The sequence below is a fragment of the Tursiops truncatus genome, chromosome 18, assembly GCF_011762595.2.
Source record: "Tursiops truncatus isolate mTurTru1 chromosome 18, mTurTru1.mat.Y, whole genome shotgun sequence".
Lineage (NCBI taxonomy): Eukaryota > Metazoa > Chordata > Mammalia > Artiodactyla > Delphinidae > Tursiops > Tursiops truncatus.
The window spans coordinates 11,684,917-11,701,520 of record NC_047051.1 but is presented as its reverse complement, the minus strand read 5'-3'; the positions used below and the strand labels follow the sequence as shown (position 1 = coordinate 11,701,520).

The window sequence follows — 16,604 nt, the reverse complement described above, 5'->3', positions numbered from 1 at the left end:
ATAATGGATGCAGTAACGTTGCTGCAGAGGCCGTCCCTCCCCTGGTCCCGTGCCAGCACATCCCATCGTAGGGGTTGCCAGGTCTGCTTCGATTTCTGCCTATCTCCCCATAGCAGTCTCGAGTGGCCTCAGGAGCCCCGAGGACATGCTAAAGGATGTTGGTGGACTTTTGAAGCTGTCTGGCGGAGCCTTTCGAAGCCCCAAAGAAAACTCAAGAAGCTGAAAAGCACTAAGAAGAGATCCGAGCACGGGTAGGGGGCTCACAATGAGATGCCCTTCATCCCTGGCTTCCTGGCTCTGTGTGGACTAATTACCGTTCAAGCCACGGGTACCGGCAATGCGGTTGTGAGCAGGGACAGTGTCGCAGGTGGCTCCTGGCCCTCCTCCCCACCTGCACTGTTTGCACGTCTTGGCACCGTAGGCATCAGAACTGGATTAAAATTCTAGCTGCTCGTGATTCCCTCTTTCTCTCCTCCACCTGTAAACCCAAAGAACTGCACAACGAAAGCGCTGGCAATGAAGGTAGGCAGGCCCAAACCCACCCGAACGAGCTAAGACTTTAGCGTCAGCAACATGGGTTGCATCCACCTAGACAATCTTCAGAATTTTCAAGAACCGGGTACCTATAGTTGGAAAGCATTTCCTTCTGAAGTGGGATTTGGAGGATGAATCAGCATGAAGAACTTTAAGTATCTCTCAGCTACCTGACAGCGTTCTTTCCTCTTTCCTTCTTAAAGATGCTCTGGCACCTGATAGCCATAGGGCCCAAGTTCAAATTCAAAATAAAACTCTACTCTGAAGATGTTTGACAAGACACTGGGATGCCTCAGTTTTCTGCTTTACAGAGGAGGCTGAGATTTAGCCTTTTTTTTTTTTTGCGGTACGCGGGCCTCTCACTGTTGCGGCCTCTCCCGTTGCGGAGCACAGGCTCCGAACACGCAGGCTCAGTGGCCATGGCTCACGGGCCCAGCCACTCCGCGGCATGTGGGATCTTCCCGGACCGGGGCATGAACCCGTGTCCCGTGTCGGCAGGTGGACTCTCAACCACTGCGCCACCAGGGAAGCCCTGAGATTTAGCCTTATTATGATTAATTGGTAAACAAAGGGTGCTGTTTACCAACCCCTCTTTCCTGGGGGAGAGGGTCTTTCTGTCACTGTCCTAACTGCCACCAGCCTCTGGAGTTTTCACAACTCCACCAACATGTTTGGAGCCCCTGCTAGTTCAGGCCTATGCTGGGCCATCTCCAGGGCTACAAAGAGAGTCAAGACGGGGCCCCTTTGCTTGAGAACCTGACGCGTAAGCAAAGGACTGCCTTGAAATTCAGTAAATGCCATGTCAGAGGAATGCCTGGGAAGCCACATTTCCTCTTCCACATGATCTTGATAAAAATCTTCAAAACAGAGCAAACAACCAAAAGCCCGTTGGTCCAGAGCGCCCTTTTCATAAACATTCTGCTGCCCTCCAGGGCTGAGGGCAAGGGTGAGAAGAAGACTGCCCCAGGGCTGAGAATCATTCAGTTAAACAAGACAGCTTTCTCCAAACCATTTTTAGTACAAACCTGAAAAAGTAGATTTAGTCCAAGTTTGTAAAATTCAGACATTTCTCCCTAGTAGTTGGAGCTCTAGCCTTGGGTCAAACTTAATAGGAAAGTGACTTTACAAATTGAGTTCCTGTAGACAAGGAGGAAAACAAAGCTTGTTCTGCTGTTGCCGCTTCGGCTGCGGCATTTGAGGTTTGTGTAATTTCGTGAAAGGTCAAGAATATAATTTCAGGAGCATACAAGCAAATGGCCTGGACGTTCCACAGCAACCCAGGTGTCTTCTCTCCTTCTCGACACACGGAACTGTAGACTCCTTGAGGTCAAAGACCAGGTCTCCATCACCTCTGTAGCCACCAAAGAACCATGCTCATGACTGCTTGCTGAATGATTACCTGCGGGCAGTGGTCCTCAGAGTTTAGGGTACGGAGGAAGGCAGGCATTTTATTTGAGGTTTTATTTCTTGCCAAATGTTTTCATTTACCAACTTAGAGCAAGCGGTGAAGTTTTTATTCTTCTGGTGTACATTTAGTCCTAGCACCTGTTTTTAGTCTCATTTTCCAGATTCAGCTACTTTCCTATAAACATGCACTTCTAGTAATTAAGGATTTTATTGTGACTTTATAGTTCTGTCCTCAAGGAATCCAGAAAGAAACCTTTCAGTATTAATTTTGGTGGTCCTCCTCAGGGCTCACTGTCTGGTATAAAATATGGGTAAATCTAATTGAGTGTTTAATCCTATTTTGTAAGGTTCTGGGTAGTCAACCCACAAGGTCCTTTTTCCTAGTAAGCTCTAGGGCCACTGCAACGCAGGTTTGCTTGCAGTTCCCCCTCAGCTGTAGGCTTAGCATCTAACCTGATTGTTTGGTGTCCTGGAAGCCAATACACCCTCTTGTTCCCTGGGGATTCTGTTCCTTGTCTATCCGGCTGTAGAGGAGGATTTTCAGCCTTTCCGGGTCCCACACCAGCTCTTTGCTTTGAGTGTAGTAAGGCTGAAGTGTTACTCATTCTAGGGAAACAGGGGATCAATTGGTAGCCATGGAGAGGACAAAGCCAAGAAATTCCTGGATCTTCTGACCAGCACCATCCCACATCCATCCCCTTTGTGGAGGCACTGAGTCCAAGTGTCAGCTTCATTCTAGCTCTCTGTACCTGCCTGGGACTGCTGGCTTTTATCAAAGCTGTCAGACCAAGAGTTCAGATTCCCTGCCATCAAATGAAACATCTTAAACTAGATAGGAAATTGCTCATGTATTCCAGTCTTAGATTTGCTTTGTCATCATTTTTAGTGATTCACGAAAAGCAGAATCCAGAAACACTTCAGCTTTTAGTTTTCCTCGATTAAATATTTTCAGATTTGCAAACAGACCCTTCAGAAGCCTCTTAAGAAAAGTTACTGAAAGGGACCCTGTGCTCCTTCTGTGATGCGAGGATTCCCCTCGTAGATGAGTAATTTCACGTTCTCATTTATCTGTTTGCGCGTACATTTTAAACTTCTAATGGGAAGTATTTTGTTGGCCCTCTAACTGAAGTGCTTTTCCTCCACCCCCATCCCATAGTACACACACAGCCTTGCTGAAGGTCTGGCGTTTATGTGGGGTCGTCTAGCACCCCAAGCCCTGCATTTAGCCAAGGCTGACTCAGCCTTCCTCCATCATGTTCTCTGCCCACACGGGGGCCTGAAGAATCAACAGAGGCATCCTTGGGGCTCTCAGTCCATTTCTTCATGAGGCTGAGGCAATTCGGGTTGCGCTGGGTACCCTGCACCCGGGCAGGGGAGCCGCCCTGAGGCAGAGGGGTTTAACCTCCTCGCATCCGAACCACAGCGCTCTCTAGTGGAGAAAATCAGCTTCAAAATGATGGTTTCAATCTAGTTTCATTCCTCAGGTACAATTATAACAACTTGGTCAATGTTTACGGTTTTCCGCAGGCTAGGACCCTGAAGGTCCTGGAGGTATAGCGGAAGAAGTATTTTTAGAAGTAAATGACAGGAGTGGTTTCTAAGATGCCCTTGAAACACACTGTTAATATCTGGCCTCATGATGTGTTTGGAGGCTCATCACTTTCTTGCTCTTGCCATAATGTACACCTAGGAAACTCTCCATACTGAAGCTTTTAAAACCCTATTTTAAACTTCTGTTCTTGATCACTTTCACTCCCATTGTATTCATTTGGACCCCTAAAACTGCCCTTTATCTGTAGGTGAAAAGCTAGACTCTCTTGGTTTCCCCAGCAGATACGAAATGGCAGTGCTTGTGGAGTAGTGGTTTCTGACGATTATGAAGTATGCGTCGTGTCCTTTGACGGTGGACCTGTCGTGGTTGGCACTGCAGTGTCTGGGAAATGGTGACACAAATGAGGAAGCTGTTTACAGCTGCAGTGTGACTAAGCCCTCCCTCCCACACCCACCGCGGAGGAGGGGCAACGTTGGCGGGGCTGCATGCGAAGCAGAGACCCCAAGAGCTCCAAGTTCTGACCTTAGTGCTGCCGTGAGGCTTTGGCAAAGCGAGTTCATTTTTGTTGTCACCTCCATTTCACTTCTATCAAATGAGACAGCGATGAAAGGCCCAGGAGGTCACGGGATGCTCAGTTAATGGCTGCATCCCTTTCTATATTTCTTGAGCACCTCATCCGCTAGTTCTCCAGTGGAACACACAGGGGTGCAGACAACCCAAGTCTGAAGAGTGTGAACTGCTTCTTGAGAGTTGTCAGTGTGGCCGTGAGAGCCATTCAGAAAACTGTCACAGCTACACTTCACTTCGTGGAGAGAGAACTTCAAGAGAGACTGGGAAGAAGACGGGCAGAAACTCACATCCTGACCACACCACTTCAGAGGGAGGGGCAGAGCACAGCCACCTTGCAGGGGGACTTATGCATGGGACTAGCAATGGCAGCAATTTTATTACAAGTATGACAGTGTTAGCAGCTTGTGAATGTTTCTGTGCTAGCATGTCCGTTGTCCTTACACTTGGTCAGCCCCTTAAAGTTCACTTATTTCTTTTAAAAAAGGAAAAGAGAATTTTTTACAAAATAGTTACATCACAATGGAAGATCAATGCGGTAAGAAATGAATCCTTAACAGGATGGTGCAACAGATCTGAAATTAAGTTGTTTTTATTTTATTTTTTTTTAACTTTCTCTTTGCAGGTCAACTGCTAGGGAGTATGCTCTGAAAATTATCAAGAAAAGCAAGTGTCGAGGCAAAGTATGTATAAGGTTTACTCTTATGAAAATACAGTGTTTTGGAGGCAGAACGAAACACAAAGATGAGCTCCCGAATAAACATAAATTTACGCTAGGAGCTGTGGAGCAGAATGTTGTATATGTATTAGGATATAACTTTATTCTATAAATAGTCCTGGAATAAAAGTTAGTTGGAATGATTGGATGTTATTTCTGTTCTTTCTCTGTGTTTGCCTCTTGGCTTACTTCTTCTATTACTTTTGTGATCTAAGTTTCATTTCATCCTTCTATATGCAGTTATACTTAACATGGTAGGTTCTGACATTACAAACATCTTCTCAGGACCTTCAACATCTCTTGGCAATTCTAGGCTATGTGAATATCAGAATTTAAGACAGACTCCATATATTTTGCCCAAAATACATCTCCCCTGATCTTCAAATAGTATAGTTTTGTTCATTCGAGTCCGCTCCTCATGTATTTTGATGTGTATCTTGATTAAGGTAACTTTTGCCTTGAACAGGAGCACATGATCCAGAACGAGGTGTCTATTTTAAGAAGAGTGAAGCACCCCAATATCGTTCTTCTGATCGAAGAGATGGATGTACCAACTGAGCTGTATCTTGTCATGGAATTAGTCAAGGTGTGTATTTTGGAGAAAGAGATAAACCTGTACAAGGCACCCCACTGTTCCTTACAGTAGAGCGCTCTCCTTTATTTCCTCCCACCAACATCCAGTCTCTTATTTCTGTGCATTGGCATAATGGTTAAGAGTATTAGCACTAGAATTATACTCAAAAGTTCAAGTCCCAACCTTGACCTAAATAGCTCCCTGATCTCAGGCGTACCTCTCTGTACCTCGGTTCTGTCCTATGTAAAATGAGGATAATAATTGCTAGGAATAATAATGGCTAGGAATGCTATTGTGAGGGTGAGAGGGATGTCTTTCACCAGCTTCTGTGACACAGAAAGTATTAGATGCCAATACAGTTGTGGTTATTGTTGTATTAGAAGTCGTTCACTTTTCCAGGAACTACATCCAGAAGTATCATTATTATAAGAGCAGGCTTTAAACTTTTAGACACGACCATAATAGAAAAATAGCACCATCTTAATAATAATGTGAAGAGTCTGCCACCTTTCGCTGAAGGTTACAATCTCATCCTGTCACATAAAATTAAGTTGTTATTCTACTCAGTCATAGAATATGGGAATGGCCAAATGTTGACGATGGTTGAGTCTAGGTGAAAGGTAACCCCCTTGTTCCCTCTACTTCCATACTTGAAAATTTCTTAATTAGAAATTAAATTTAAAAATTTAAAAATTGAATGTTTCATTTTCATGAAGTCGTAGTTTTCTCAAGCCTTTTCTATTATGTTACTCTAACTGAAGGCATAAGTAATTTCTACTTTAGTTGTAAAGTGATATAAGTTAGTCACATCATCTTCTCCATCAGTGGTGTGCCAGTGAGCAGCTAGGGCTCCAGGAACCCTGTTTAGAATCGCTCAGCTGAGCTGGTGGTGGGAATCAGCACCCTGGAATATGGGGTTTCCTTTTGTAAAGATTTAAGACCAGGCAAGCATTTAATCAACTAATCTGTTACTGTATAGAAGAATGTTCGTTCTAGGGCCTGTAAACTTTCATTATTCAGAATTTCTTTGCTTTACTTCTGTTGGCCTTTTTTAACTTGGTGGTTATTTATGTTTATAGGTGAAGCCTGTTCTTTGTCTACTTCAAGTTAAGGTTTGTTTCTCTGAGGGTGAGGGCTTTTTCGTTTGTAGTAACACAGGTTACTGTCACGTTTGAGAGTAAGGGGGAGAAAAATGCTAACCGTTTATTCCAACAAAGAAAGGTCAATTTCATTTATTCAGAAGATTTTCATGTTGGCACTTAATGACCAAATATAGTTTGGTAATTATCAACATTGTCCATTAACAGCCTTTGTGAATTCTCTCTGGGTGCTGGGACTCCTCAGTTGAGCCACTGTATCGTACCCTTCCATTTAGTCTGACCGAGAACCACCGTGAGGCCAGGTCTGAAAGCATCCCGAGAAGTGAAGGCCAACCCCAGGCTTGACCTGAAAGTCTCCCACGACATCCCCCCTGAGGAATTTCGCTTGGCCTGTGCTTGTCAAACCCTGAGAGGCCAGTAGGATGCCCAGGAGGGCCTGAAGCTGTAGGATAAATGAGGCCTGTGTTCCAGAAAACAGTGAAGTGACAGTTCTTAAGAGTGAAATTCCATAATTACCAAGAGCGGGACCTCAGGCTTCTGGCTGCAGACGTAAACACATGCACAGTGCTTGTGTGTTCAGAGGAAGGGAGGCCTGTGGACGGGGTGGCCCTGGGGCCCGTTGCTAAGGGATCATCACGAGTGAGAAAGACAAAGGGAGTAGAGGGGACACTGCAGGAAGCGGCTCTACTGAGGACGGGTATGGAGTGAGGAGGGAGTGTGACCTGTTCGGGTGACCAGGGAAGACATACCCTACCTGGAGCATTAATGTAACTGGTCTAGGTAGAGGCAGGAGATGAGGTTAAGCAAGTTGGAACGAAGGCTGGGGGCAGAGCGGGGAGAGCTGTGGGAAAGGAACGCTGATTTCATGACAAGAGAAAGAAACGTCGAGTGGGAAGGTGACAGTCCGTGCACACAGTGCTTTGCGTAAGGAGCCGGGGGACGGCCTAGAAGGCTGTGTCAGAGGCACGCCTTAAAGGGAGGACTGGTAAGATCTGTGGACTGATTTGCAGAAGGTGAAGAAGAAATGAGTTTACAGGCTGCCTGGAGCCTAGATAACCAGGACGATGGTGGAGGCTTGGCAGGGTGACCCCACACGGCCCTACACAGGGTCCGGCGTGCTGTTCACGCGAACCGCAGTGAAAACCCCACCTCCCGAGGTGGTATGGAAACAGCTGCAAACCTGCACATAGCAGCCTTGCCTTTGCGCGAGACAGAGTGTTGAGAGGGAAAGTGTTCATTTGGAACAAAACGTACATGCTTAGCTTGGGAACTGCTGCGGCTGAAGGGTCAGTGGGAGACACTCCCCTCCCCCGAGCAGAGATTATACAGAGTCACAGAGGGCCAGGTCAGGATTTGAAAATTGTCAGCCTACAAGCGCTCTATTTTGCATTTGCTATTTAAAAAGAAAAATTAAACCTCTTAGCCCATTAGGTAACAGATGAACACAGTCAGCCACTGGGCTCGGCTCCTTGGGACCTCGTGCGCAAGAAGGATGCACACATTGTCAGTAAATCAGACCCAACTTCGCTGAAAGCATTTCAAATAAATGAATCTAAAATTGGAGCCTAAAATCTTTGTTTCACCAAATAACGATAAATTAGCCAGGAACAATGGAAACAAAAGTTCAGATGAATAATGGTACTAGAAAACTTTCTTTGAAATTTCTCCACCCTCCTCCCTCTCTTTCTCTTTCATCTTTGGAGTGACAGTTTCTGGTCCTTTTCTCTGTTCTTACAAAGAAGCACGTTATTGAAAAAGAAAACACTACGCCCATTCCACGAGACCTAAATCTAGAGAAGAAGAGAAGTAAGTGTGTGTGTGTGTGTGTGTGTGTGTGTGTGTGTGTGTGTGCGTGCGCACGTGCGCGCGTGTGCGTGCGTGTGCGTGCGTGTGTGGTGGTAATTTCACAAGGCAGCAGAGCATTTTGTTAAGGGTGCAGTTTGCAGTGTTACCTGTTTCTCATTTTGGGAGATTTGGGATTAAGAGTTTGACCTTCTGCTGGCGGTTGGCATGAGGCAGGTAGCACATGCCACCAGGATTCCCAGGTGTCACAAGGCCTCTGCCCTGGAGACCTGGCTCCGCTTCCTCTCCCTGGCTGGGAGTTTAAAGGCAGAGAATCCTCTCTCTTTCCTTTGAGCTCTGGAGGAAATGTCACTGGCTGTCACAGTGGGGAGAGAAATCACTATAAGGTCTCCGGGCCTTTGAGAGAGAGGTGGCAGGAAAAGCCCTTGGAACCCAGAGACCCTGAACGCATCCTTCACTGCCTTTATAGCGTGTCACGCGCCTCTCCAGGCAGCGCCATTGGACCGTCTGTTAATGTGCTTCTCCTCCTGCTGTTCTGTCTCAGGGAGGAGACCTCTTCGATGCCATCACTTCCACTAACAAATACACTGAGCGAGACGCCAGTGGGATGCTGTACAACCTGGCCAGCGCCATCAAATACCTGCACAGCGTCAACATCGTCCACCGTGACATCAAACCAGAGAATCTGCTGGTAAGAGGGATTCCAACTGCAGGATGTCTTGAGTTCCAAGCGTTCATGAGTGAATATGAGCATTTCTCTCTTTTTTTCTTTTCCATTTTCTTAAAATCAAAAATGACTGTAAAGGCTGTTTTCTAGCTGGCCTTCAGTAACTAGCTGGAAACTAGTCTTTTAAGTTGATCTGTCAGGGTTAGTGTACCGTTAGGAGCACTTAATTTATTAGCAAATAAAAACCCGAGGCAGGGGGACAGGAATAGAGCTCAAGAAATCTAGGGCTATGGTTAAGACCATGGGCCGGGCCAGGCCAGTCACGAGGAGTATTTACACTTACATTATTTATCAACAGCACTTTTGTGTTAGAAAGCTTCTACTTGGGAAAAAAAAAAGATGGAAGCCTTTTTAGACTTTGTCTTAATCTCCCAATTTACATCCTAATAATCTGATCTCAGAGCTAAGAGAATAAATCATTGTGAGTTTTCAAGACACCAGCCCCTCAGCATAAAATAACCATGATGAAGACAGATTTAAAGATCAGAGATATTTTGTCCTCCCTTTAGGCCCGTTTAGTTTGCTTTTCATGAACTTTGTATCTCTGGGGAAACACTGAGAGTTCTCCATGCAAGGAAAGGAGGATGCTCTCCTAATCCCATTGTTAAGGGGACAGTATTGAAAGAATTCAGGAGACAGAGGCTGGGCATTGGGGAGCTATAACTAGTGAATGTGGGAGTATCATAAATTTTGTTGGCTATTCAGGGTGGAATTTTAATGAAATATATTCAGTTTCTCACCCCCACCCGAGATGCTAGTTCTTCTTTTACTTTCATTATCCAACCCCAAGAGTCATGTATTATGTGACTGTTAGTTTGTCCATCTCTTCAGAAATCTGGGCAATGAGGATTCTCTTTCTAAAGCAGTGTTTCTCCAACGGTGGTCCAAAGACGCCCTGCATCAGAATTACTCCCAGATGCCTGTTAAAAATGTAAATTTCTGAGCTTCCCTGCAGCCCCACCAAATCAGAATCTGGTGACTGGTGACAGGGTGCAGATCTGCAGTGCAGCCAGCTCCCCACGTGAGCTGAATAAACGCTCAAGTTTAACGGCAGATGAACAGCCCAACTCCCACCACCAATAAAGGCTGTTAAGACCTGCTTCTGTGGAGACCACCTGTGCTCACCCCATGCTAAGGGCTTCACTCTTGGTATTTCATTCCATCCTCACAACAGCCATACGGGGTAAGGTCTATTACTGTCCCATTTCACAGGTGAGGAAACGGGGTGCCTAGAAGTCGAAAGACCCCCTCGAGGTAATCACAGCTCTTAAATGGAAGGGCCAAGGTGACAACCTATGTCCTACTCCAAAGCCCAGGCTTTTAACCACTAGACTACATAAAGCCGTGAATTAGGGAGAGAGGTTTTCTATGTGCTTGCTCTGTGCCATGGACTGTGCCAGGGAACAGAGAGGCATATGCCTTCACAGAGGGGCATTCAGGTAGGAAAAGTAGGCATTCAAGAAATAAATACACAAGCAATTAGTTAATTGCAATTAAGTTAGTAATCTTGTAGCTACTGGCTAATGAAGGTGGTTGAGGTCAAATGATGGAGTTCTGACTTCATTGCCCCTCAAATTCCACATCTCCACAGTAGCCTAAACATTCTCTTCTGCATAGTGCCTTGTCTGCACTCATTCTTCCTGTGTCCTGACATATGTAGGATTGTCTCATGGGAACGGACTTACAACTGAGCCTTTGTTTAAAAATTTCTCTAAGCTCCAAAAATTCAGTGATTGAAAATTAAAGTTTCATTTTCCTTCCCGCTTTTGCAGTTCAGTTTTGTGTACCCATTGTTCAACCTGCTTTTCACCAGAGCGCTGTTTCTAGAAATGCCATAAATGGTTACACAGCAGTGTGCTTTTACTAAAATGACAATTTGCAGGACACTTTTTAAGTACTGTGCTCATTTGAACATATTTTAGTTTAAATTACCCAAAAAGAAAAAAAGTTCTCTCCCTTTTTCCTTTCTTTTCTAATTTAAGAATGTGAAAAATGTATATATGCACATATATATATATGTGTGTACACATATATAGACAAAAACAAACGCACACACCATTACAGTCATTCATAATGCAGGTTTAAAATATATATATGAAAAACTAAAGTAATTCTGCTTCTCCAGGGTAGTAATTTCTTTCTATACGAGAGGGGTAAGGATTGGTGATGTTTGCAGGGATAAATCTACTATAGGATAAAATAGGTAGAAGAATAGAACAATTTTAACAAAATTAGAATGACATCACTAATTGCACTTGAGACTTCTATTAACGTCATATTCTGTTGACCTTTATGTGGAAATAAGAGAGAATTGTCATGGGAAGCACAAAATCACATACTCAGGATTTATAGTCAGATGGACAAAAGTTCAAAACCAAGGGCTTCCCTCTTCCATTGTCTAGTCTTCTGACCTTGAACAAGATACTTAACTTCTTTGAGCCTCCTTTAAGGGGACTGTATGAAGATAAAGAGATACCATGGGACTATTAGTTCCCTTCTTTTTTATTCCCCTTTTATTTGTAATGAAAATTAAATTATCCCTAAAAATAAAACTGTTTAACAGTACAATGTTACGTTGTAACAATCATTTTTCATCTTTTTTGACATTGCTTTTAAAATGTTACTATCTTCCCAGGCATGGATTTGCCATCTTGTGGCAGAATGTAGAGCTAGAGACTATTTTTGGAAAAATGCTATAATAAATTTAATGCAGAGAGTTTCAATCCATTTTCTAACTACCGGGAAACTGAAAGAAATAAAAAAGGCCTTACTGCACACTTTGCATTACTGTTTTATTAAGAGACCTCAAAAAACCCCTAAATTGTTAGACTGCTGATAAATTTTTGCTAATTAAGTGTTTAATGTTTATTATAAGTAGCAAAGAATTATTTATAAATGTAGACATTTCAGCTATAGATTTCATTTTATATAGCATCATTGCATATGCAGAACGTTTAGAATTTTTTATTTTTAATTCTTAGAGAACAATATACAAATATCGTAGCTTGGCCTTAAGGATCTATATTAATCCTATGGATGATTTATTCAAGTCTGAGTATTTGATCAAGTCAAAGCATTTTAATGAGAAAATTTGACTTACAGTGATGTTTCCAGCTACATTTTAGGCAAAAACTGGGAACTGACCCAATACGAATAGCTCTTATACTTTTATTATTGCATTGTGACTAAGGGTTTTTTTCTTAAATGAGTTAATCATGCCAGTGATTTTACGTGATTCTTTCTGCTTTAATCGTCAGGTGATCGTATGGATGAGTGACAGGTGAATGAGAGGGTGGATTAGATAAGAGAGTGAGTGAATGGTGATACTTCACATAATAGAGGACAGACCCACCGTGACAAGCCCTAGTCATTTCTCAATTCATGTATTACGTTGACTTACGTAGGCCACAGACTAAAACTCTCTGAGTAGGGGGAGAGATTACAGTGCTTCCCCAGCTGCACTTATGCATGGAACCATTTTGTGGGTGGGTGGGTGGGTGCGAGTGCCATGATAGTTTATGACAAAAAGGAACCTTTTGCTTTAAAAAAAAACCCAACAACCCATAAATTGTCTGAGATCAACTGCTTTCAGTTTACATGAGTCACCACTAGATGGCAAGCTTGTACCCTTGGCAGCAAAAATCATCAGTAGCAGCCTGTTTTTTTTGCAGGGAGCTGGGAGGGTCTTTTTAAAATGTATATGCAGATACCTCCTTCTTAGGAAAATTAAAGTCTTTATGGCAACAAATAACTGACATCACTAGTTTTTATTAGATTCCAGAAATAAACACAGTAATTTTCTTGAGATATAAAAATTTCTGTTCAAGAAACGTTTTGCTTCTAAACTCCTTAATACTGTCTGGGAGAAAGCAGTTTCTCAGGGTTACTGCTTCTCTTGGTCAGAAATTTCCTTTTAGCGACTCTCTGTCGAGGTGTTTGTGCCTGTTCCTCGCTGCCCATCAAAATGGCATGTGCAGCTAATGACCCTCATTTTCATGAAATGGGTCGAATCTAGTAATAAATTATCTTGTTTTCCCCCAAGCGATGACCATAGGTTGTGCTCCAGCTCTTCTTAGTTTCCACTTCAAGCCAACACGGAGCTCACCAGATAATGGATTTCCTTCTGCCTTAATCCCAGGACCCTTAATCCCCAAATAAACCCATTTTCTGATAGGATCACTAACTACACTGGGAGATAAGGCCAGTGCCACAGATGGAGCGCTGGAGGTTGTAAACAGAAACACATTTGAGTAGATTTGTAGTCAGTCCACTGCATGAGGAACTTGAGCCACCAGAGTGTTGATGAACGGATTGGGGACCACCCTGAGGAGGGAGCTGCAGGTCTCACAGGAGTCTGTCACCAGCCCCGCCCTAATCAGCATGCCAGTGGGCCGAGATGAAGATGTATTCTATATATCAAATGACAGGCTTGAGATCCAAAACTATCTTTGGCTCCATAAAGGCCCCAAATCAGTAAGATGAAATTTAACAAGAGATCAACATAAATCTCTATAGACTAAGTTGGTTTTGGTATAGTTGTTTTAAGGACCATTGCAGAAAAACAGTGATGGGAAAATTTGGCCCAGTTTAAAGGCTATTCACTGACCATAAGTTCACTGTGAGTCTTAGTGTAACATGACTGCCACAAATACCAACGTGCCCTTAGACTCCTTTCACTGAAAGAGTGTCGCCATCAAGAGAGTCCCTCCCCTGCTTATACCACGTGACACCAGGTGGGAGGGACCCGAACACATCACAGTCAGGGGCCTGGGTTCAGCCCAGAGAAGGGATGGTGAAAGTGGAACGGAGTGGCTCTCATCAAAGGTTGCCAGATGTAAGATGGGAGAACGTTTTTGTGCTGTGTATGTGAGCAGTAAACTCAAGAGAAGACATTAATGACAGATTTGAGGTTGACATAAGGAAAAACTTTCTAACAATGACACCTGTTTGAAAAGTCAATGGCTTTTATTACAGGTCACTTGTAGTCATTGAAACTGTCCAAACAGAAACAGAATGATCGTTTTTCATAGGTGTTTAGAAAAAGAATTCCTTCTCTCTGAATTTGGTTAAAAGTTGAGGGAAAATAGAAGAAAAAGAAGACTTTCCCCAAACATGATTTAATAGAATAATATGCCAGTTACTGTACTAAGCATTCGCTGAGGGCTCTTCTCCAAGGATCTGTGATTCCATCGGGGGAAGAAGACAGGAAGTAAAAGTGTAGTGTGTCCCCAGGATAGATCAGCATCTGTCTGCTCTGCTAGCCATTTCTTCTGTCATTTAGGACTTGAGTAGTATCACTCACTTCATTTTTTTTTTTAAACATCTTTATTGGAGTATAATTGCTTTACCATGGTGTGTTCATTCACTTCATTTTACAATGACGTGGCCTTACTGGACTAGCAAAGATTAATAATAATGATATACTGGGTTGGCAAATTTATGAGGATACCAATCATCTCATATGAATCAGTGCAAGATTAACTTGATGGAACCTTTCTGAAAGGTAGTTTGATAATATGTAACTAAAGCTTTAAATAATGTGCACCCCGTGACCAAGTAATTCTACTTCTAAAAATGTAACCTAAAGAAAAAGTGTCAGATACGTATACATACATAGGGATGGTCATCTCAGTGTGTTTTGGTATGGAAAGAAAAAAAATATATATATATAGAAACAACTTACGTCAGGGCACTGATTTTTTAAATAATGACATGATATGGAGGCAGGCGCACATCCTGGTTAGAATAATGGACTTGGACATGCCCAAGCTTAAGTTCTGGCTCTGCCACTTATTAGCTGTGTAACATTTGTCAAGTTACGTAACATCTCTGATCCTCAATTTTTTAATCTGCAAAATAGCAGTAATATTACTTAATGGTATTTTTGTGAAGATCAAATGGGATATTGAGCATGAAGTCCTAAACAGGAGGCCTGGCAGGGGCTCAATAGACAGCAGTGGTGGTAGTTTGGGGGATTATTATTATTATGGTGCATCTATACAGTGGAGTATCCAGCAGCAACTGAAAATCATGATGTAAATATATGCTTATTCACTTGGGCAAACATTCAGGATATATTGTCCAGTGAAAAGAGACAAACAGGAAAGGGAGAAAAAGAAAGCTCTTGGAAGTTTATACCCCAAAGGTTAACAGTGGCTATTTTTAGGTGTCAAGATTATGGGTGAGTTTAATTCCTTTCTTTCTGTAATTATCTGTCTTTTCTAATTTTCCTACAATGACATATTGGATATTCCTTGTGTGACAAAAATGTAACAGTTTTTAAGAATTGCAGTGACATTGAGTTCCCACAATTTTAACAAAATCCTGGGATGTGCAATTACTACAGAATCCAGAATGTGCATGTTTTGTGCATCTCACTGCAGCTGCATAGAACTCCTTTCTAGATAGTTTCAAGACTGTTTTAAAGGAGGGATGAGAATCAGGTTTCCTGGAGTTTCTATTCACTTCTCCATCTTCCCAGATATCTCTAGGGTAACACTTTGAAAAGCTATTTTATTTTTTCTTCTAATGTTGCCCCGCTTCTGACTTCTGTACAACTTTTATTATTTTTATTATTTCATTTAATTTTTTGTTTCATAAAGGTTTTACATGTGGGTATAAAATGAATTTGTTTTTTTTTTTTTTTTGAATTTGGTTCTTTTAAGAGTTAATTTTTTTTCCAGGAAGTTTAATTCAAAGTATGGAGACTATAAAGTGCATTTTGCAAAATAATTCCCTGCATAAATGTTGTTACACTTCACTTCTTAAAGATTAAAGGTTAAATTTAACCCACTGGTTTTAGGAAACATCATAAAGGCCAAATACCTTGGCTAGAAGAAAATCAATGTCTTTTTTAAAAAGATACCATATTTGTTAAAAACTAAATTCACTTTTTTTTCATGGCTTTGTCAATTTCATGCCAGTTTTGTTAAATTCTATTTGGTGAAATAATTTTTAGTACCTCCTGAGCTCCTCTGTGAAAACTATTTCAGTGGTTACTAACGATTCATTAGCCAGCATTTCAACGAGGTTTTCCTTGAATTCATACTATCATTGAGAATTGTGTTCGTTCCAACACATCTGTTATATTAGTCAGCTCTTAGTTCTCTACTATGGGAATCTCAGAAACCATTTGACTGGGTTCACGTTATCTGTGAATTTTCACATTATTTTATGGCCACCGGCTGCATTTTATGACTATATTAAATCTTTTATTTTTTCAAATAACTTTTTCAGATGGTCTCAGTTTCTGATCCAAGGGAAATCAGGCATACGCCCAAACATCTACTGTTCAGCAAGTTACAGCCACTGCGAAACCCCAAATAAACGAAAAAGAAACAAAAATAAAACTCTTCTTTAAAAAAGAAAATTCCTGTGTAAAATACCAGTATGCCAAAAACCTACGTACCTGACCTTTCACTAGATCTATTCTTGGTAGGACATGCCTTCAGCTTTTAATTGGAACCTTTTTCATAATTGTTGCCATTTAACACATTTAGTCTGTCAAATCATGGGATGTCTTTATAGCCGTATAATAAACCCTAGAGAACAACTTTTCTGACTGTAGCCATCTGCAGTGATCACAAGAGTAGCTTACAAAATACTGACAGTCTTTATGGTAA

The 16,604-nt window shown here is 42.3% G+C and overlaps 1 protein-coding gene across 3 annotated transcripts in view; it reads left to right on the top strand.

The window, feature by feature from the left end:
- DCLK1 (doublecortin like kinase 1) overlaps positions 1 to 16,604 on the top strand; it is a 325,943-nt gene that overhangs the window by 269,288 nt on the left and 40,051 nt on the right. For all 3 annotated transcript variants that reach the window (XM_033843538.2, XM_073795058.1, XM_073795059.1), the window contains 3 exons: positions 4,686 to 4,743; positions 5,245 to 5,364; positions 8,800 to 8,946. In XM_033843538.2, coding sequence (XP_033699429.1) covers positions 4,686 to 4,743; positions 5,245 to 5,364; positions 8,800 to 8,946 — 325 coding nt within the window. The remainder of the gene's footprint in view (positions 1 to 4,685; positions 4,744 to 5,244; positions 5,365 to 8,799; positions 8,947 to 16,604) is intronic.